At 39.7% G+C, this 22,018-nt stretch overlaps 1 protein-coding gene and 1 long non-coding RNA gene across 3 annotated transcripts in view; both read right to left on the bottom strand.

The window, feature by feature from the left end:
• LPCAT2 (lysophosphatidylcholine acyltransferase 2) overlaps positions 1-22,018 on the bottom strand; it is a 70,663-nt gene extending 48,645 nt beyond the window's left edge. Inside the window, exons 1-6 of one of the 2 annotated variants that reach the window (XM_058706774.1) lie at positions 21,712-22,018; positions 8,965-9,104; positions 5,408-5,625; positions 3,727-3,839; positions 1,734-1,794; positions 752-810 (exon numbers count right to left, since the gene is read on the bottom strand). In XM_058706774.1, the coding sequence (XP_058562757.1) occupies positions 752-810; positions 1,734-1,794; positions 3,727-3,839; positions 5,408-5,625; positions 8,965-9,104; positions 21,712-21,882 (762 nt within the window). In that variant the 5' untranslated portion in view covers positions 21,883-22,018. The remainder of the gene's footprint in view (positions 1-751; positions 811-1,733; positions 1,795-3,726; positions 3,840-5,407; positions 5,626-8,964; positions 9,105-21,711) is intronic. The other variant, XM_058706775.1, reaches the window with a different exon arrangement.
• LOC131499069 (uncharacterized) lies at positions 19,506-21,073 on the bottom strand. The gene is made up of 2 exons (XR_009255712.1): positions 20,632-21,073; positions 19,506-20,233 (listed from the first exon to the last, which is right to left on the bottom strand). It is a non-coding gene; the product is annotated as an uncharacterized LOC131499069 (long non-coding RNA).

Here is a 22,018-nt window from a genome sequence, read left to right as displayed (position 1 = left end):
CTGAAAGGAAGTTGAATTGATCGAGAACTCTTGATCTTAAGTGACATAGATAATGAATCATTACATTCTGCTTGTTCATGGAAAGTCTCTAGTAGAGAAAGTTCCTCTCAAGACAAAACAGATTCCAAAAATTCTTTCTTTAGGAAAACGGTGGCACAATAATATCCAGAAGACAGCAGTGTGCCCAGCTGGAGTGGAAGTCCCTGTTTCCTGAGCCAACCGTGCACCTTCTATAGGATGACAGCTTCTTTTCATGTATCTTCTTATTCACGTTACTTGCCAAGAGTCCCACAGCTAGGAAGTACTGAGCCAGTAATGAAACCCCAAGCCAGTCCCAGATTTATCCTGCGACACCAGCTATCCCTCCAGTAATGACCGCTGAATCAGGAAAAGTCTCTTTGTAGGCTCAGTGCAAATCACAAATCTATGCACGTTTCCTGCTACCCAGGCCAATAAGAGCCTGAATCTGAGACTTCATTGGACCATCACAGTAACAACAGAGGAGAAACTGGGGAAATGCCTTCCTGGAGCTTAGGAATACCAGAGACATCGTGTAATATTGGTGTCCACAAACACATGCCTCTCTTGGCAAACTTCTAGAAATGAAATGTGGCACGGGGAATGGGGTCTACCCATGTGCTTCCAACCTCTGTCTATTCAGAGCTTTCTTCAAATTCTAAAAGGGGTCCCAGAGGATTTGTGCTGTTCAGAATGTCTGAGATGTTTTCCCACGGTCAAACACTATGCTTACCAGCTTGTTCGGGTACCTAAGGAGGATCGGCTGCACGGGAACCCCTGGAATGAAGGCCCCTAAAACCACATTGAGACATTACATCTTCATATATGACATGAGGATTACCATAAAGAGAATTAATAATAAACGGTACACATATACTTTACTGCTTTAAGAATACACACAAACTGTGAAATGTTGGTAGAATCCCCAGTGCTTTACCAAAATGAGAGAGTTCTAAAATTCAGAATTAGGAAACCAAGACATTAAATGTTATGCCCAAGTCACTGAAAAGATTTATGTACATCCCCACGTGTTTTCATTTTCTAAATACTTATTATACAACAGGATTAAAAAATAAAAATAACGGCAAAGTCAAGACAAAGAGAAAATGGGGAGAAGAAAATCTAAATCAAAGCAAATACTTGTAGCAAGAACGAGCCCCACTTGCTAGAAGTGAGTTCTAACTTGGGCTCTGAGCATTCCAGCAGCCAATACAAACACATGTTAAAGTATTATCAGTTACTATGAAATTACGTATGAAATTATACATTGCTATGAAATTTATGACTTTATAATATTAAAAAAAAAAGAGTGAAGTGTAGAAGGCATCTGAAGGCATTACAATGATCACTTGTTTTCTATTAGAAAACACAGGACCTGGGGTGTCTGTGAGGGTAGCCTTGAAGGAAAAGAAGAATCTGCCAGTGGTTTCTGCGTGTGCATGGATATGTGTGTGCATGTGTGTGCGTGTGCATGCACACACACACACGTGTGCACACACACACACACACACACACACACACACAACTATCCAAGGAAGAAGGGGTTGTGATACCAAAAGAGAAAGTAAAGGAGTTCTGCAGATTCACTGTGTTAAAAACTTTTTATCGGAAAAGAAATGCCCAGAACAAACTAACAGATTGTTTTGTGTATTAGTATCAAATCATTTGAGAAATCTTCCACAGTTTGTTACAGTACATAATTTAATTGATCTCACCTGGTTTAAAAGTAATCAAACAGGAACGATTAGTACAAGTACCTTCTGGGAAAACTAGTATCTTGGGAGAAAAGGAATACGTAGATTTAATATTTCAGTCTAATGAATCGGTTACCTCTTTACTCAGTTTCTTACGACTTCACAAATAGCTGCCAGTTCTTAGAAGACGAAAATGAAATAAAAGGCTAACACTTGATTCTACCGAAAACTAGAATCAGATTATTCAGTTTTCCTCTAAAAGAACTATCGTCTGACCATTAAGGTAATTAGAAAACGGATTAAAGCTTTGAATAGAAAATACACTTAGCAAATGTTTCTTAATGATGATGCTAATGATCTGAAATAAACTTAAAAGAAGATATAGACCCTGAGACCTGGTCAAAGAGCACATTAGATTCTTTCCTCTACTGCTATACATCCTTAACCAAATCGTTCCTACTTCCTTGTTTCTGTTTCCCCTGTTAAATGATATTCACTCCTACAACACATAGTTTAAGGATATAAGGAGGAAGCAAAAAGGAGGAAATACTTGCAGTATGCTTTATGCTCCCTTGAATTAGTAGACATATGGAATAGAGTTTAGTATCTTGTTTGAGAAAGTGTTTTTAGCATTTAACATAGGCCTTTGTGTTCTTCAAGTGAAAGACACAGAGCACAGTTAGTTTCCCCATTAACGGAACAGGCTGGATTTGCTAAGGATTTCAGGATCGGGCAACGAGTAAATTGCCAAGCACATAAAATAACAAAAAAGAAAAATCCTGCACCCACAGCAGTTAGTGTGTGTACTTAGTTAGTATTTGTATCGTTGAATAATTAGAAAGGGAAAACTTAATCAGCCTAATGTGCCACAATGACAGGCTATTTATGAAATAAAAATTGTAAGTGTGTGCAATTTCATCCCCCAATTTAAAAACAAACAAAACAGGTTTCCTATTACAACAAGATACACTATCAAACGTGGTTCATTCAACGGAAATTCTACAGCTACTCCATTAACAATGAACGGATACAGAGTAAATCATAAACTCTCAGATCTGGAAGGGGCATTAAAAGCCACAGAGCCTTTCCAGTGCTTGAATTCTTTCTACAACACTCCCCTCCCCCCGCTCAAGTTGTTGCTTAGCCAGTGCCTGAAAATTCTAGAAAAGGATTTCAGATCAGATCATTCTGCCTCTGGACAGAAAGTTCCTTGAGGTGGGTGAAATGAGCTGAAATCTTACCTATTTGTTAACTTTTGCCCACAATCCTAGATATAGTCGTTGGATCCAAAGAGAAGAGTCAAACCCTTATTCCAAGTGTCACTTCTTCCTGGTCACTTTTTAAATCATTCCTCACATCCCTGGGTTTCTGAAACCTCCTGCTGGGTGATACTCCTGTTGGTATTTTAACATCTACGCATCATCATGGATGGCCAGATCACAGGGCCAAGGTAGAGCGATACTTATCAGAATTATCCAGTAACTGCTGCCCCTCCCCTTACCTTCCAAAGGCATTCCAGGGGTTGGAGGTAGTGAGATGGGAGAGTCTGGAAAAGTTCTATAGGTGATTCCTTATATACCCCTTGATCTGAAAAGCTCTGTCTAAATATACTTTGGATAAGACTAAGATCATAATCGCTTTTTTTCCCCCAGTAAACGTATACTGTTTAGTATACTAAACATACTGTTTAAACATACTGTTGAGTATAATTGAGCTTTGATAGGCTGTCTTTAAGATTATAAATAAATTCAGAGAATGTATTTTTTTATGACACAAATTAAAAATTGGTTCAAAGAGTCCGGAGAATAAGAAAGAATGATACATTTAATCCCACGGGATATCTCCTGGGGAAGAGGACTTCTGAATACTCACTCATTTATTCTGCTTCTATTATGCTGAAGACACCTAGCAGAGGTGTCCCCAGATACTGCCATCTGTGGAGCCAAACGATTTCCAAGCACACAAACAAGAAACAAACTCACAGTATTCTACATGAACGTCCCCTGTGTTTTACCTGCGGCCACTGTCCTCCTGATGTTGCTCGCCTTATTATTTCATTTATTGTGTTTTTTCGAGAATCCGGATCTACACGGGACACCAGCACTGGCTGTACAGCTCGTAAAAGTCCTTGAAAACAAACAAAAGGTCACAACTGAGTCTTTTTTTTTTTTTTTTTTTTTGGCTAAAGCTATCACAGCAATGATACTGTATGAATCATAAAACAAGTGTTATGTAAAATTAAAATACAGCAAATCAAAGAGAACTTTTTAAAAAAACCCTCCAATTTAAAGTTTATAAGAATTTAGCTTCCAGAGGCGCCTGGTGGCTCAGTCAGTTAAGCGTCAGACTTCGGCTCAGGTCACGATCTCACAGCTTGTGGGTTTGAGCCCCGCATCAGGCTCTGTGCCGACAGCTCGGAGCCTGGAGCCTGCTTTGGATTCTGTGTCTCCCTCTCTCTCTGCTCCTACCCACTCACACTCTGTCTCTCTGTCTCTCTCTCAAAAATAAATAAACATTAAACAAATTTTGAAAAAAAAAAAGAAAACTGATTATGTGAATTCACAGTACATACGAATAAGGGGCAATTATTAATTTTACTAAAATTTTCAGCACGACAGTCTTCTGAGTAGGTAGCTTCCTCAGGCACACAAAATAAACCTCAATTTGCCAAAACTCCATTGTTAAACAGCTTTCCAGGAAAATGCCATATGATACAAAGCACTGCGGCTACACTGAGGAAAAAAAAAAGAATGAGCGAAGGAAAGAGAGACAGAGAGAATTTTTCTGAGCTGAATGACAAAGCTGAGGACACGACTGTTTCTCCAAAGCGCCAAGGCAACCTCAGGCAACCTCCACACCCACTCTGTCACCACTTGTGGCTTGCAATAACCTTGGGGCAACCGGGACCAGTCACTTAGAGACTCACACCCTAGGGAGAGACCACAGCACCTGGTGGGATAAGCATTTCATTTGCTTCATTATTTTATACGGCAGGAAGTACTTATTGTTCTACATCATAATTTTCAAAGAGTTTCAGGTCCCTCATGGAGATTCTGGGGCAATAATAAGAAAACGGAGTTAAGAGGAAAGACTCTGTGTGAGTGTGAGCCTAATACTCTCAAGAGAAATTCGTGAAATAGCACATAACACAGTGTTTTCACCAGTTCTTTGGTTCAATTCTCCCTCCAGAAAATCAAGCATGTTTGGTACTTGAAACTCGGTCTTTCTAGCAATATAAGAACAAAAGGAAGTGACTGGACCCTGATAAAGATACGAATTTAATAAGAATTATAAGGGTACAGGTAGGGGAGTCTCTAAACTTTATCACAAACTCATTCTGAAAATATAGTTCCTCATTAAAAGTAAGAAAATAGGGGCACCTGGGTGGCTCAGTCGGTTAAGCATCTGGCTTCAGGTCATGATCTCGACGTTCGTGAGTTCGAGCCCCGCATTGGGCTCTCCGCTGTCAGTACAGACCCCACTTCGGATCCTCTGTCTCCCTCTCTTTGTCCCTCCCCTGCTCTATTTCTCTCTCCCTCAAAAATAAATAAACATTTTTTAAAAAGTGAATTAATCACTATGAAGTGTTTCACTATTTTAAAGTTTTTAAAAAGCCTACCGATAAACTATATATGATTTTTTGCAAATGTGAACCCCAAGCATGAAAATATCTATATTGTCTTACAAGTACTTACTGCCAATCAGAGGGACCTGTGCGTTCTCGTTTCGAGACACCATGGAAGGTAACCCGGCTACAACACAGGCAATTCCATCAAAGAATGTTGAATGAGGGGCAGCGACGAATATTGGTGCCTCCGCAGGACCCGCCACCTTTCCTTTCACGGTGACCATGAATCCCATGGATAAGAATATGGCATGACCCAGAAACTTCAAAACCGGTTGAGTAATTTTCCTTTGGAAATAAATATTAAAAAAAAAAAAAAAAAAAAAAAAAGACGCAATGAGCTTTGTTAATCTCAACTAACAGCAGGGCTTTACTCTAAAACACAATACAAAAACCCAAACATGTCAGAACACTTCATTTTAAGATAGTAGCTAAGAAGAATATAGCTAACAGTTACATGGGGTTCTTTTTGCCACGTACTATTCTAAATACCTTACATTTATTAATTTATTTAATCTTCAGCCCAATTGTATGAAATGGATTTTATTTTTTAGCATCCTCATTTTGCAGATCAGAAAACTGAGGCACAGAGAAGTACAATTTCCCAAGGACATATGGCTACTAAGTGGCTCCATGATTCTATGACTACAGAGGGATAAAAATGAATCTTCAACACACGTCCCCCACTGAGAAATCCAAATCAGTATTGTTCTTCACAGGAATGACCTTGGGAATGTACATTTGTGTAACAATGATACTATCTCCCCAGACACTTTTAGAACTCTCATGCTGCATCAGTCCTCAGTTATTTTAGGAATAATTTTTTAAAGCCTTATTACCTATGTCATTATAGCTCTTAGACATCATCAAAAATCTTAAAAGCTAAAGTCACCAGCTCGCTTTCCTGGAAGTAGATGCACTTACACAATTTCAGAAATTTAACTGCTTACTTTTTTAAAAAGAATTTATGTCAGGGGCGCCTGGGTGGCTCAGTCGGATGAGCGTCCGACTTCGGCTCAGGTCATGATCTCACGGTTCGTGGGTTCCAGCCCCGCGTCGGGCTCTGTGCTGACAGCTCAGAGCCTGGAGCCTGCTTCTGCTTCTGTGTCTCCCTCTCTCTCTGCCCCTAACCCACTCGCATTCTGTCTCTGTCTCTCTCAAAAATAAACAAACATTAAAAAAATATGTAAAAATTTTATGCCATTAAAGACTAATTAATTCATCAAACTGTGCCAGGACCTCTGCTGGACACGGAAGACTAAGACTATCCAGTCCCTGTCCTTGATAAGCTCAGTTGAGTTGGGAAACAGAAACACATTCCTGGGGCGCCTGGGTGGCGCAGTCGGTTAAGCGTCCGACTTCAGCCAGGTCACGATCTCGCGGTCCGTGAGTTCGAGCCCCGCGTCAGGCTCTGGGCTGATGGCTCGGAGCCTGGAGCCTGTTTCCGATTCTGTGTCTCCCTCTCTCTCTGCCCCTCCCCCGTTCATGCTCTGTCTCTCTCTGTCCCAAAAATAAATAAAAAACGTTGAAAAAAAAAAAATTAAAAAAAAAAAAAAAAAGAAACACATTCCTAAAAATGCAAACACAGGACGGATATCTGAGTATGTGAAGAGGCATGCAGTTTTCATGAGAAACAAAACCTGTGTCTTTCCTGTAACACATCTAATGAGAGCTTTAAAAAGTAGACTTCCTGTCTAATTCTCTCAGTACAATACAGCGAGGGGCTATTAAGCAACTAGTCACTGAGGAAGTTTCTCTGACTTTTATTCCACAGTAAGGAGAAGTGAGACACAGAAAGCCAATGTACTTTTCCAGAGGGCACAGGGAAATGACCGTCTCTCTCCTTCTTGCTGTTTAGAGTTCAGAGTCTATTTTACAGAAGGATAAAAAGCTCACCCCTTTACCGAATTTCCACACTTATTTTTGATTTAAAGTGGTGTAGATTTTGACAACCGCATTCTAAAATATCCCATATTCAGAGCTGTTAAATACTTTTTTAAAGGATTTTAAAAGGGCTAAAAGTTTGGGGCTGCATAATTAATTTCAATGTTACCTGTTTGAGAGGAAGTAGAAATACTTAATTGGAAAAAATGGAACTTTCTTTTTTTTAATATTTATTTTATTTTTGAGAGAGAGAGAGACAGAGACAGAGAGACAGCATGAGCGGGGGAGGGACAGAGAGAGAGAGAGAGAGAGAGAGAGAGAGAGGATCTAAAGCAGGCTCCAGGCTGAGCTGTCAGCACAGAGCCCGACGTGGGGCTTGAACTCACAAACTGAGACCATAACTGAATCGAAGTTGGTGCTCAACAGACCAAGCCACCCAGGCCCCTGGAACGTTCTTTTCTAACAGTTATTTAATCTGTTTTCTGGATTCTTAGACTACTCCTTCCATCATGATAGGGCTTCATAAGCTGTTAACAACAGAAACCAAAGAGATAATTGAAAGGAATTGGCGAGTCATGAAAAAAAATCTCTCTTAAAGTATTTTTTAGGGACACACGGCCTTGAATCATAAAGCAAAGGATTATGATTTGCAAGGATTGAGGTGGTGTTATTCTCTGGGGACACTGCCAGCCTTGTATTCACTTCCACTGGAAACCAGTCTTGTGCTGAATGTTGACATTATTCACTAGAACATGAGCTGAATAGTAAATTGCATATTTCTTTAAAAGTTTCTAGAACAGGGGCGCCTGGGTGGCGCAGTCGGTTAAGCTTCCGACTTCAGCCAGGTCACGATCTCGCGGTCCGTGAGTTCGAGCCCCGCGTCAGGCTCTGGGCTGATGGCTCGGAGCCTGGAGCCTGTTTCCGATTCTGTGTCTCCCTCTCTCTTTGACCCTCCCCCGTTCATGCTCTGTCTCTCTCTGTCCCAAAAATAAATTAAAAAAAAAAAAAAAAAAAAGTTTCTAGAACAGTGATTTTCAAAATTTTTGGAGGACATTCTCATTTGAGATTTGGAAGAAAGGAATAGACCCTATGTAGCATACAAATTTTAAGCAAGGTGGACAATTTTAGAGAGTTCAATGGTGCCCTGCACCTCACCTCCGGCTTTCTATTCCAAGGAGTCCACCTTACAAGCCTTCACTCTCAGGACATACTTACGGCAACAAGTTGGCTCTGTCCAGTGGGAATGAACTTTTACCAGTAACTATCAATTGGTGATGAGTTTATTCTCAAATACCCTGCTGATTAGATAAATATTCAAAAATACACTATAGCTGATCCACTTACTTGCACCACGGCAGAAAGAATGTAGTTACTACAGAGGGACAAAAGTAAATGTCATGACTGAGGGACAGCAGAGGAAAGACACATAGTTTTCAGCTGTAAAGGTTTCAAGTATACTAGTTGGGTTTCCCAGAATCAGGGACCTCTCACTTTTTGGCAATGACTCGGAAAACAATATTTTAATATTGGGAAATTACAACTTCAACAGAAAATTATCATAAGGCGCTTGGGCAAAAGTTTCTATATGTGATGAATTTAAGAACCGTTTCATCTGAGAAAAAGAAAATAAATGGTTAATAGTGAGTAGGCAACATTAGATAAAACCACTGACTGATGACTAAACCACAGTAATTGCTTCTTTAATCTTGATTTAGCTAACATTTAGACATTACTATTTCTTACCTCCTCCAACCAGTTATTGGATGGGTCAGCTTTTCAGGACAGCATGCTGTTGAAATTGCAGCAAATGGCCATGCCAGTAATATAATTAATGCAACCAGTAAGACACGGATTGGAAGCAGGATAATTCCAAGAAAGAAAATCTGCAAGTCAAAATTGATTAAAAAAAAAAAAAAAAGATGAGTGGACAATATTGTAATGTTCTGGCTATCAGACTGAAACACGTCAGAGGAAAGTTTTGTGTTATTCACGTGTTCACTAAAGGATAAACTGAACATTAACATGCACCAGACATGAAAATCTAAGCACAAGGGAAAAGAAACTACATCTGGCAAAAGCAACAGTGAATAAAACCAGGTACTATAATGACAACTTGATCTATTTATCAAGGAAGGTGATAGAAACAAAGTATCTGACTTAGCAGTCAGGGAAAGCTTCCTGGAGGAGTTGAAGGCTGAATGGTCTCGAAAGACAAGCACAGGGGTGCCCGGGTGGCTCAGTCAGTTAAGCATCCGAGTCTTGACTTCGTTTGGCTCAGGCCATGATCTCACGGTTCACGGGTTTCAGTCCTGCATCGGGCTCGGTGCTGGCAGTGCAAGAGCCTGCTTGGATTCTCCCTCTCTCTCTTTCTCTTCCTGTTTCTCTGCCTTTCCCAGCTCATGGACTCTCTCTCTGTCTCTGTCTCTCTCTCTCTCTCTCTCTCTCACTCTCAAAATAATAAACTTTAAAAAAAGAAAGAAAGACAAGCAGAAGCTAGCAAGGTGAGAGGGGAAATCGCTTTTTGAGAGCTGAGTGGAAGGAAGAGTGTTAATGAAGGTGTTAGAGTGTAAAGGAGTAAATGCATGATTTTTATACCTGCCAGTCCTTTATAATTAATAACAATAAGGAGACGGAGAAGGGAAAAGTACAAATAACAATAAAAAAATAAGGAAGAAGAATGAAAACTAAAAATAACCAACAACACATGAGGGCTTACTAGGAAGCAGGCTATTTGATTCCTATGACCTTAGCTTGTTTTACCTCCAGGAAGGGATGGCAAAGAGGAAGCTAAGTGAAGCTACTTTAAGATCACAGTTACCAAGTAGCAGCACCAGGGTTTGAACCCGGCTTGGTTACAAAGCCCTTGCTCTTCATCCTATACCATCTTGACTTTTAAATACACGGCCCTTATGCATACCAGATCACCTTTCTTCTGTTAGCCAATTACACTACTCACACAGTGCTGTCCTTCTGCCTCTATTGCCCCTTGATGGAAATCTGAGCATCATCAAACAATTTATGAGAGACACCAAAATTGTTCCACTTTTCTATCGAATGATTTAACATACAATTCAATCTCTATCAAGTTATCTGTGTGCCTGTGTGCATGTTTGAAGTCAAAATTACATATGAGGAAAATGCACGGATCTTAAGTACATAATTCAGTGAGGTTTGATAAATATGTACCCTTGCAACACCAATCAAGACACAGAACATGTCTACCATCCGGAGAGTCATCTTGGGCCTCTTCCAGTGAATCCCTACCCTTTTAGGCAACCAATTCTGGATTTCCATCACCCTGGATTAGTTTTGTCTGTTCTTGAACGTCATATAAATGAATCATACATCATGCATTCTTATGCGTCGACCCTCTCCCAGTTAACATAATGTGTTTTGAAATTCAACTATGTGATTTTGCAAATCAGTAATTCATTTTTTTTTATTGCAGAATATAGTTCCAGTGTATTGCCTGCATGACAATCTGTTTATCTATTATTATGTTGATGAATCTTTCGGTCGTTTCCAGTTGTGGGCTCTTATGACTAAAGCCACTATGAACATTCTTCTAGGAGACTTTTTGTGGATGTGGGTTTTCATTTCTCTTAAGTAACTACCTAGGAGTGGAACTGCTGGGTCATAGATAGTTTAACTTTATCAGAAATTGCCAAACCACTCTCCACTGTGGTTGTATCATTTTAAAGTATTACTGGCAATGTATGGGAATTTCAGTCATTTGTACATCCTTACCAACATTTGGTCTTAGTATTCTTTTTAATTTTTTTTAAATGTTTATTTATTTTTGAGACAGAGAGAGACAGAGCATGAACGGGGGACAGTCAGAGAGAGAGGGAGACACAGAATCTGAAACAGGCTCCAGGCTCTGAGCTGTCAGCACAGAGCCCGACGCGGGGCTCGAACTCACAGACCGTGAGATCATGACCTAAGCCGAAGTCAGACGTTTAATCGACTGAGCCACCCAGGTGCCCCGGTGGTATTCTTTTTTAAAAAAAATCAGGGTTCCTGGGTGGCTCAGTTGATTGAGCACCCGACTTTGTTCGGCTCAGGTAATGATCTCACAGTTTGTGAGTTTGAGCCCCACATCAGGTTCACAGCTGTCAGATCCTGCTTCGGATCCTCTGAACCCCTTTCTGCCCCTCATGCTCTCTCTCTCTCTCAAAAACGAATGAACATTTAAAAAAACTTCTGGGGTGCCTGGTGGCTCAGTCAGTTAAGCGTCTAACTCTTGATTTTGGCTCAAGTCATGATCACATGGTTCATGAGATCGAGTCCCACATGGGGCTCTGTGCTGTCAGCCCTGCTTGGGATTTTCTCTCTCCCTCACTCTTTCTCGAAACTAAGATAAATATTAAAAAATCAACTTTATTAAGGCATAATTTACATAAAATAAAATGCACCTATTTTAAGTGTAGAGAGGATGAGTTTTCAAATATATCCTTATGCAAACACCACCACAACCGGGATATAAAACAGTCCAATCACCCAAAAAAGTTCCTTTGTGCCACTCAGCAGTTAGTACACCCTCCCTGGTCCTCGGTAACCACTGACAGGCTCTTTTTCACCCTAGTCTTGTCTGTCCTAGATTGTCACATAGAGATCACACGGTATGCATTCTTTTCTGTCTGGCTTCTTTCCCTTCATATTTTTGAGATTCTTCTAACTGTCGTCATTATGTACTGAAAAGACATAATGTCAATACATAACATGGTAAAGTCTTTTAAATTGCAGAGTATTATTCCACTGTATGAATATATCATGATTCATTTATCCATTCATTTGCTCATGGACATTTGGCCTATTACAAGTTTTTAGCTATTATGAATATAGCTCCCATGGACATTAAAGCTCAAATCTCTGGTGCTCATACATTTTCACTTCACCAGGAGTGAAGCCATTGGGTCAGAATGGATAAATTTATAAGACACTGCCAAACAGTTTCCCAAACGGGTTGTATGATTTTATGTCTCCACTGTATGGAAGTTTCTGTTGCTTCATATCCTCACCAATATTCGGTGCTGTCAGTCTTTGTGGGCATTCAAGAGGGCGTAAAATAATATCTCAATGTGGTTTTAATTCACATTTCCTTGATGAACCATGATGTTGAGCACATTCTTCATGTGCTTACTGGTCATTCCTCTAACTTTTTATGTTAAGTGTCTGTTCAAATCTTTGGCCTATGTTTTTGGGTTGTTAGTCATTCTCTTATCAATTTGTAGGAGTTCTTTATATGTTCCACATACAAGACCTTTGTCATTATATGTATTAAAATATTGAAATATTTTCTTCCATTCTATGGCTTGCTTTTTCATTTTCTTAATGATTATCTTCTGATGAGAAGAATTTTAATTCTGACTCAGACTAATTTATCAAGTTTTAGTTTTAGTTTTCTGTGTCCTTTCTAAGAAATCTTTACTTATCTCAAGGTCATGATGATATTTTACATTCTTTTCTAGAAGCTGTATGGTTTTGATCTATGACCCATCTTAAATTACTTTCTGTGTGTGGTGTGAGGTAGGGATCATGGTTTGTTTTTGTCCACAGCTTTATCTAGTTGTTCCAACACTATTTGTTGAAAAGACCTGATACTCCATAATGACTTTCTTGGCAACTCTGTTAAAAATCAGTTGAACACATATGTGTGGGCTCTCTATTATGGTTCATTTATTGGTTGATATGATTGATTCATCTATTCTGTCAATACCTCATCCTCTCCACTTCTGTCACTCTTTTTAGTAAGTCTTGAAATCAGGTAGTAAATGTTCTGCAGGTTTTTCTTCAAACTTTTTTGGGGTTAATCTAGATCCTTTGCATTTCATCCATACATACATTTCAGAATTAATTTTTCAGTTTCCACACAAACAAAAAAGTCTCTTGAGATTTCAATGAATCTATAGGGTTTATTGAATCTATAGATCGATTTGGAAGGAATTATCACCATAATAATATTGATTCTTCCAATTTATAAACATGATATCTCTCTCTCCACTTATGTTAAGTTTCATTAATTTCTCACAATGGTGTTTTGTTGTTTTCAGTGTACTGGTTTTACATATTTTTGGTTAAATACATTCCTAGTTATTTAACGTTATTTTATTGCTATTATAAATAAAATCATTTAATTTTATTTGGCAATTGTTTGCTACTAGTATATAGACCTATAACTGATTTTAAGTTTTACACTTATACCCTACAACCTAGTCAACTTCACATATTAATTCTGGTTGTTAGTCATTTTGCAGATTCTTTAGGATATTCTACGTATACAAACATGACATCTGTGAATAAGTACAGTTATACCCTTTCTGCTTTTTTTATTTTTAATTTTTAAAACTTTAAAATTCCAATATAATGAACATACAGTGTTACATTAGTTTCAGGTGTGCAATATAGTGGTTGAACAATTCCATACATCACCTGATGCTCATCAAGACAGGTGCCTTAATCCCCATCACCTATCTTATCCACCCTCCCCACTCACTTCCCCTCTGGTAACCATCAGTTTGTTCTCTATGGTTATGAGTCTGTTTCTTGGTTTGTCTCTTTTTCCCCTTTGCTCATTTTGTTTGTTTGTTTCTTAGATTCCACATATAAGTGAAATCATATGGTATTTGCCTTTCTCTGACTGGCTTATTTCTCTTTCCTTTTTAATCTGTATGTCTTTTGTTTCTTTCTCCTCCTATTTTATTGCACTGACTAGGACTCCCACTTCAACATTGAATAGAAGTGTTGAACAATATATTTGTCTTGCTCCCAAACTTTGGGGGAACAGGCTCACTATTTCACCATTATGATGCTAGCTACAGGGGTTTCATAGATACCTATTATTACATTGAGAGAGTTCCCTCTTATTTCTATTTTCCTGAAAATTTATTTAAACATCAGTGGATGTTGAATTTTGTCAAATGAGTTATCAAAATTTCTGCATCCATTGAAATGATCATATGCTTCTTATCATATGTTTGGCTAATAAGATAAATTACATTGAAATATAAATTTTTGTAGGTTAAACCAACCTTGTATTCCTGGGATAAACCAAACATGGACAGGATATATTATCCTTTCCACACATTGCTATATTTGACCTGCTAATAGTTTAAGAGTTCTTATATCAGGATCATGAGGGAAATTGGTGTGTAACTTCCTTTTCTTATAACATTTTTTTCCCCCAGATTTTGGTATTAAGATGATGCTAACCACATATGTTTTTGTATAGTGTCTTCATTTTCATTTATCTCAAAGTATTTACTAATTTTTATGATTTTGTCTCTGAATCATTGATTTTTTAGGAGTAATTTAACTTCCACATATTTGTGAACTTCCCAATTTTTTTCTGTTATTTTTTTCTTTTTTTCTTTTAAAAAAATTTTTTTAATGTTTATTTATTTGTGAGAGAGAAAGACACAGACAGAGAGAGTGTGAGTGGGGGAGGGGCAGAGAGAGAGAGGGAGACACAGAATCTGAAGCAGGCTCCAGGCTCTGAGCTGACAGCACAGAGTCCGATATGGGGCTCAAACCCACAAACTGTGAGATCATGACCTGAGCTGAAGTCGGACACTTAACTGACTGAGCCACCCAGGTGCCCCTCTGTTATTTTTTTCTAATTTAGATACACTGTGGTTGAAGAACATATATATATATATGTATATGTGTATATATATATATATACATATATATATACATATATATATACATATATATATATGTATATATATAGACATGTATATATACATGTATATATCTTAGGGCTAGCTAATGTGTTGTTCAAGTTTTTTCCTTGTTTATACTCTGTTTCACTGTTCTACTATTGAAAGTAGGGACTTGAAGTCTATAACTACCATTGTTGAATTGTCTATTTCTCCCTTCAATCTGTTTTGCTTTGTGTATTTGGGGCTCTGTTGTTAGGTGCATATATGGCTCTAATTGTTATATTTTCTAGATGAATCAACCCTCTTATTATAAAGTGTCCTCCTTTATCTCTAGTAACAATTTCTGTCTTAAAGTCTATTTTATTTAATATTTTTTTTTTTTTTAATTTTTTTTTTTCAACGTTTTTTATTTATTTTTTTTGGGACAGAGAGAGACAGAGCATGAACGGGGGAGGGGCAGAGAGAGAGGGAGACACAGAATCGGAAACAGGCTCCAGGCTCCGAGCCATCAGCCCAGAGCCTGACGCGGGGCTCGAACTCACGGACCGCGAGATCGTGACCTGGCTGAAGTCGGACGCTTAACCGACTGCGCCACCCAGGCGCCCCTATTTTATTTAATATTAATATAGCCCCTCCAATTGTCTCTTGGTTACTGTTTGCATAGTATATCTTTCTCTGTCCTTTTATTTTCAGCCTATTTGGGTCTTTGAATCTGAAGTGTGTCTTTTTAGATAACATAGAGTTGGATTATGTATTTTTAATCCATTCTTCCAGTCTCTGCCTTTTAATTAGTGTGTTTAATCCATTTATACTTAATGTAATTACTGATAAGACTTAATCTGCTCTTTTACTATTTGCTTTCTACATATCTTATGTATTTTCATTTCTATATTTCTCCATAAAGTTATTTTATGTTAAACAGATATTTTTATAGTGTACCATTTTAATTCCCTTGTCACTTCATTTAAAATTATTTTTGGGGCGCCTGGGTGGCTCAGTCGGTTAAGCGTCCGACTTCGGCTCAGGTCACGATCTCGCGGTATGTGAGTTCGAGCCCCGCGTCGGGCTCTGTGCTGACTGCTCAGAGCCTGGAGCCTGTTTCAGATTCTGTGTCTCCCTCTCTCTCTGACCCTCCCCCGTTCGTGCTCTGTCTCTCTCTGTCTCAAAAATAAATAAACGTTAAAAAAAAAAATTAAAATTTTTTTTAGTGGTTGCTGTAAGTGTTCCCATCTTCACTAACCTAGTTTGGATTAATACTAACTTAATTGTAATAGTATACAAAAATTGTGCTTCTATATCTCTATCTCCTCCTTCCTCCTGTTTGCTTATATTGTCATACAAATTACATCTTTATACACTATATGTTTATCAACACATATTTCTAATTGCTTTATGTAGTTGTCTTTTAAATCACATAGAAGACAAAAGGATTTACAAGTAAAAATTATTTTTATATTGTCTTTTATATTTATACATGTAGTTATCTTTACCAGTATTTTTTTTATTTCTTCATTTGGATTGGAGTTGCTCTCTAGTATTATTTCAACCAAAGTTCTCCCTGTAGTATCTCTTTCAGGGAATGTGTGCTCGGGACAAATTCTCTCAGTTTTTGTTTAATTTCCCTTTTACTTTTGAAGGAGAGTTTTTCTGACTCTATAATTCTTGGTTGACAACCTTCTACTTTCAACACTTTGAGTATATCATCCTAGTGCCTTCTGGCCTCCATGGTTCCTGATGAACAATCAGACATTAATCTTATTCAAGATCTCTTTGTATATGATGAGTCTGCTTTCAAGATTCTCTCTTCTTCTTTGGCTTTTAACAGTTTGATTATGATGTGTCTGGGTATAGTTTATCTTTGAGTTTATTATGCTTGTAAGTCATTAAACTTCTTGGATGTGTAAATTAATGTTTTTTTCACTGAATCTGGAAAGTTTCCAGCCATATTTTCTTCAATTATTCTTTGCCTCCTTCTGTGGCTCCCATTATGCTTATGTTGATACACGTGATGGTGTCCTATGGGTCTCTTTTCTGTATCTTTTTTCTGCTCACTTTTCTGTATCCTTTTTTCTTTATATTCCTCATACTAGTTAATCTCAATTGCTCTATCTTTAACTTTGCTGATTCTTCTGTTTGTTCAAGTCTGCTGTTGAGTCCCTCTAGTGAATTTTTCATGTCACCTACTGTACTTTTTAATTCCACAATTTCTATTTGGTTCTTTAAAAAAAATTTTTTTAATGTTTATTTATTTTTGAGAGAGAGAGAGAGAAAGAGAGAGAGAGAGCTAGTGGGGGAGGTGCAGAGAGAGAAGGAGACACAGAATCCAAAGCATGCTCCAGGTTCTGATCTGTCAGCACAGAGCCCAATGTGGGGCTCGACTCATAGATTGCGAGATCATGACCTGAGCCGAAGCTGGATGGTTAACTAACTGAGTCACCCAGGTGTCCCTTGGTTCTTTTTTATAATTTCTATCTCTATCTCTATTTGGTGATACATTGTCTCATATTTTCCTTTAGTTCTTTAGACATGGTTTCCTTTAGTTATCTGAACATATTTAAAGTATCTAATTTAAAGTTCTTGGATAGTAGGTCCAATATCTGGGCTTCCTCAAGGATAGTTTGTATTGACTCCTATTTTTCCTATTTATGGGACATACTTTATTGTTCTTTGCATATCTTGCAATTGTTTTTGTTAAAAACCATTTTAAGTAATATGACAACTCTGAAAATCATATTCTCTTCCATCACCAGGGTTTATTGTTGTTGCTGTTTGTTGTTGTTGTTATTTGTTTGTTCAGTGACTTTTATGAACTAATTCTATAAAACCTGTATTTTTTGTCATGTGTCATGTGTGGCTACTGAAGTCTCTGACCAGTTAGCTTAGTAGTCAGCTAATGATTAAATAAGATTTCCTTACATGCCTAGAACCAATAAGTTTCCCAGTGTTCGCAAAGAGTCTCTTGTGTGTATGTTGGAGCATATCTTCAACACACAGCCAAGAAGAAGTTCACAGCTCTGCCTTAGCTTTTACTTCCTGTTTGTACAAAGCCTAAAGATTAGCTAGAGGTGAGAGCTTAGGGTATTCTGTTGTTTTGTTTTGTTTTGTTTTCAGGTCACATGTACAGCCTTGGGTATACACACAGACCGATATAAGTGGATGCCCTTCTAGATTCCTATGAATATGTCAAATCTTTTTAAAGTCCCCTAAGGACATCTCATTCCCTAGCTTTTTCTTGTAAGGTTTTTGGTTAAGCCTATTGTTCGTTCCAATCTTTATTCACTGCCTCAGGCAGCTGTCATGTTAAGCAACTGCCTCTGATTGTTTTTGACAAACACCACTGGAGAAAAGACTGTTTGCACTGGGTGACCTCCAAGGCAGGTCAAATAAGCCTTGCAAACAGTCTTGCAAATGACCTAGAAATAACCTTTACTGCAAGAAAGTACCATAGCATAGACCCTGAACAGACAGTTAGAATGAAGTTATAGTATATTCATACAATTTACTCACATTCACAATTAGTAGCTAATACAAAATTTAATTAAGTTGTCAAACATTGGGCAACTTTTTTATGTGCCATTTCCAGGTTTGCAACAAATAATGGTATTTAACAGTAAATAAACCATTTCTGAGGAACCTTTTGACAAATTAAAAGGATTCTCCACCATATTTCCATTTGGTACATCATCTCTGGAGGGAGGCCTTCTTTCAACACTCTCAGGGTTATCTCCTCTGGATTTTCTTCATAGGACTACTAAAACATGGAATTTCATATTTTTTGTATTTGTTTAACTTTTTCAGTGAAACATAAGCTTTAGATAGGCAGGGTCCTTATTTCTCTTGTCCACTGTTGCATCTCCAGAAATTAGAGTTGTGCCTGGTACATAATAGACATTCAAAAAATATTGTTGGTATGGTAAGTACCCCACAGTTATTACCAAACACTCATTTAAATTCCATATTCTGTTGAGGAAATGAAAGCCAGGCAACTTATTTCCATGCCACTAAGCGGCAGACCCTTCAATTGTCAGAAAGAGAAGAGGAAGGGCAAAGCTAAGTCTTACAGTGAGATACACAAGTGACAACAGTCCTTAAGCGAGATATTGATCATTATTCAAGGTTAAGTTGAGTCTGAATTGATCATAGTAAGTCATACTTAAATGAAAGTATATCCACCTTTTAAACTTGGTAATATAGATAACATTGTTTTTCAACCAAGTCTAGTTAAATCTTCCCTTTGCCCAGACTGTTCAAGACATTGAAACCTCTCTGGTATCTCTGGTCTATATTTTTAATTTAAAAAGCAAAAGCAAAACAAAACAAAAAACCTAGACTATATTCAACTCCGTTCAATACAAGTAGTAAATTTTAAGTAGAGTATAAAATTTGTAGACAACAAATAGCATAGCTATCAATATTAAGATCAGCAAACAGTCCAGATTCTTTCACACATTATTCCACTTAATTTTAACCCTCCTTTGATGTAAGACTATCCCAATTTAATCAATGAGGAAAGTGAAGTTCAGAGAGGTTAAGTAACTTGGCCAAAGTCATACAACTAATAAATGGCAGGGCCTGAGCAGGTTTTCTAAGACTAGTGATCTTTCCATTATACTACAGCTCTTATAGAGTTATTTGAAAGTGCTCTCCAAACAATAACAGGTCATGTATAAAAAAGAAAAACAAACAAAACAATTTACTCTAGATGTAATATAAATATAAATAAATATAAATATATACCACTTTGACCCTCTCTCCAAAATATAAAGCCAAATAGACATACTTTCATTGAAGAATGACTGATTTGACCAAATCAGACTAAAATTAATCCTGTATGATAGTCAATGTATTTAGAAGTATTTCAGAAATTTTAAGATACAAAGGGAATATCTGTCCATTTAAAGACACTAGGGTCAAATTTTTAAACATTTAGCTTCTTTACAAAGAGGTATTACTACATTATCTTCCTCTTCCTCTCTCGCACCCTTCTTCAACAGATGCCCATTACTCTAACCTGCCTCCACTGTGGAGGACAATGGTCTCAGCACATGTAAGAGGGCAATGCAAATATTGCACGATTTCAAAGTTGAAGTAAAGAAACGTGTGAGACGGACAGGAAAACATGAGCCCCCCCCCCTTTTTTTTTCATGCAGAACACACAGGACAAATGTAGCTTGCACATTCTATCTTGTTCTTTGATCGCTAACTTTACCAAAGAGGAAGTCCAAAGAGGGAGTTGTAACTGCTAATGGTAAAAGCAGCGCTTTACAAGAAAAAGGAAAGAAAAGGAAACTTCCTTTTTGTATTCAGCAATTCTCAACAGTGGAAAAAAGTTTCAAGAAGCGTTGACTCTAGCAGGGATTGAGTGAAGAATGATCCAGGGTGATGACTTTTGAAACACGTTAAGCTGACCCACGTTATCCCTTTTCCTAGATTCGGATTTCCTCCCCTTGATGCCCCTGTTCAGCTAGATCATTCCAGCCTTACTTCTTTCCTTGTTCTAATTCCAGACCCGGGTTCTCTGCGTTCTCCCTCACTCTTCACATCCCAGACTTCCTCCTCTCCTTCCCTAAGGCAAAAAAAAAAAGACTTCCCCAAGCCCACTCTCCTATAGATTGCCCACCCCCACCCCCCCACTCCACACTAACAAACTCGAGTTGAAGTTCTTGTCACAGATTCATCTCCCTTCTCAGCACGGAATGTTTCCTGTGCCACTGGCCTGCTCAGTGTTCTCTTGTTTAGGACTCACCTCTCAGACCCACATGTTCTTTGCATTTGCTCTTCTCACACACCTTCAGACCATCCTCCACTTGTCCTCAATTCTCACACCTACACCTCCGCCCCTTCCAGACTCGTGGTCCCTTCAAAAGCCCTCACTTCCTAGATCCCACATCTCGTTCTTCCTCAGAGCCTTTGCTTCTCAGACTCGCAACCCTCCACCCCTGCCACACCCACACTCCCTTCCAACAACTGCCCCTGTCATATCAAGGGCCCTTCCCTGAATCTGTCTCCCCTCTCAGACCCACATCCCTCTCCTAGACCTGCCTCCTCTCTGTGGCCCACATCCCTCCCCTGGATCTGCCTCCCCTCTCAGACCCACACCCCTCCCCTGGATCTGCCTCCCCTCTCACACCCACATCCCTCCCCTGGATCTGCCTCCCCTCTCAGACCCACACCCCTCCCCTGGATCTGCCTCCCCTCTCAGACCCACACCCCTCCCCTGGATCTGCCTCCTCTCTCAGACCCATATCCCTCTCCTAGACCTGCCTCCTCTCTCTGACCCACATTTCTCCCCTGGATCTGCCTCCTCTCACAGACCCACATCCTTCCACTGGATCTGCCTCCCTCTCACACCCACATCCCTCCCCTGGATCTGCCTCCTCTCTCAGACCCACATCCCTCTCCTAGACCTGCCTGCTCTCTCTGACCCACATCCCTCCCCTGGATCTGCCTCCCCTCTCAGATCCACACACCTCCCCTGGATCTGCCTCCTGTCTCAGACCCACATCCCTCACCTCTCTCACCTGGCTCCTCCTCCTTTGTCAGATCTCCACCCTTCCCCTGGATCTGCCTCCCCTCTCACACCCACATCCCTCCCCTGGATCTGCCTCCCCTCTCAGACCCACACCCCTCCCCTGGATCTGCCTCCTCTCTCAGACCCACAACCCTCACCTCTCTCCTGGCTCCGCCTCCCCTGTCAGATCCACGCCCCTCCCCGGATCTGCTTCCTCTCGGCCTCAAGCCCCTCACCTACCTCTGCCTTCACCGTCAGACCCACGCCTCTCCCCTTGTTCCTCCTCCTCGCCCCTTGTTCCGCCGGCTCCCTCACCTGGAGGCGACTCGCCGCGCCCATCCGTGTTTGCTGCACGAACGGGTTGGGCACCGGCGGCGGGAAGAAGGACGCCTGGCGGGGCACCATGGACGGACGCAGCCCGGCTTTCCCCATGCCCGCGCCCGGCACCGTGGCCGCCACCGCCGCCGCCTCCGCGCACTTGCTCATGGCTCAGCAGGGCGTCGGACCGGACCCAGCGACCGTCGCGAAACGCCGGAGCGAGCACCCGTCGAGACCTCCTAGGGGGAGCTTCACAGGAGTCCCAGCCCGCGGCGCTGTTGCGGGGCCACCGCGCAGGCGCGAG

Source organism: Neofelis nebulosa, chromosome 17 (genome assembly GCF_028018385.1).
Source record: "Neofelis nebulosa isolate mNeoNeb1 chromosome 17, mNeoNeb1.pri, whole genome shotgun sequence".
Taxonomy (NCBI): domain Eukaryota; kingdom Metazoa; phylum Chordata; class Mammalia; order Carnivora; family Felidae; genus Neofelis; species Neofelis nebulosa.
This window is presented reverse-complemented; position numbering and strand designations above follow the sequence as displayed.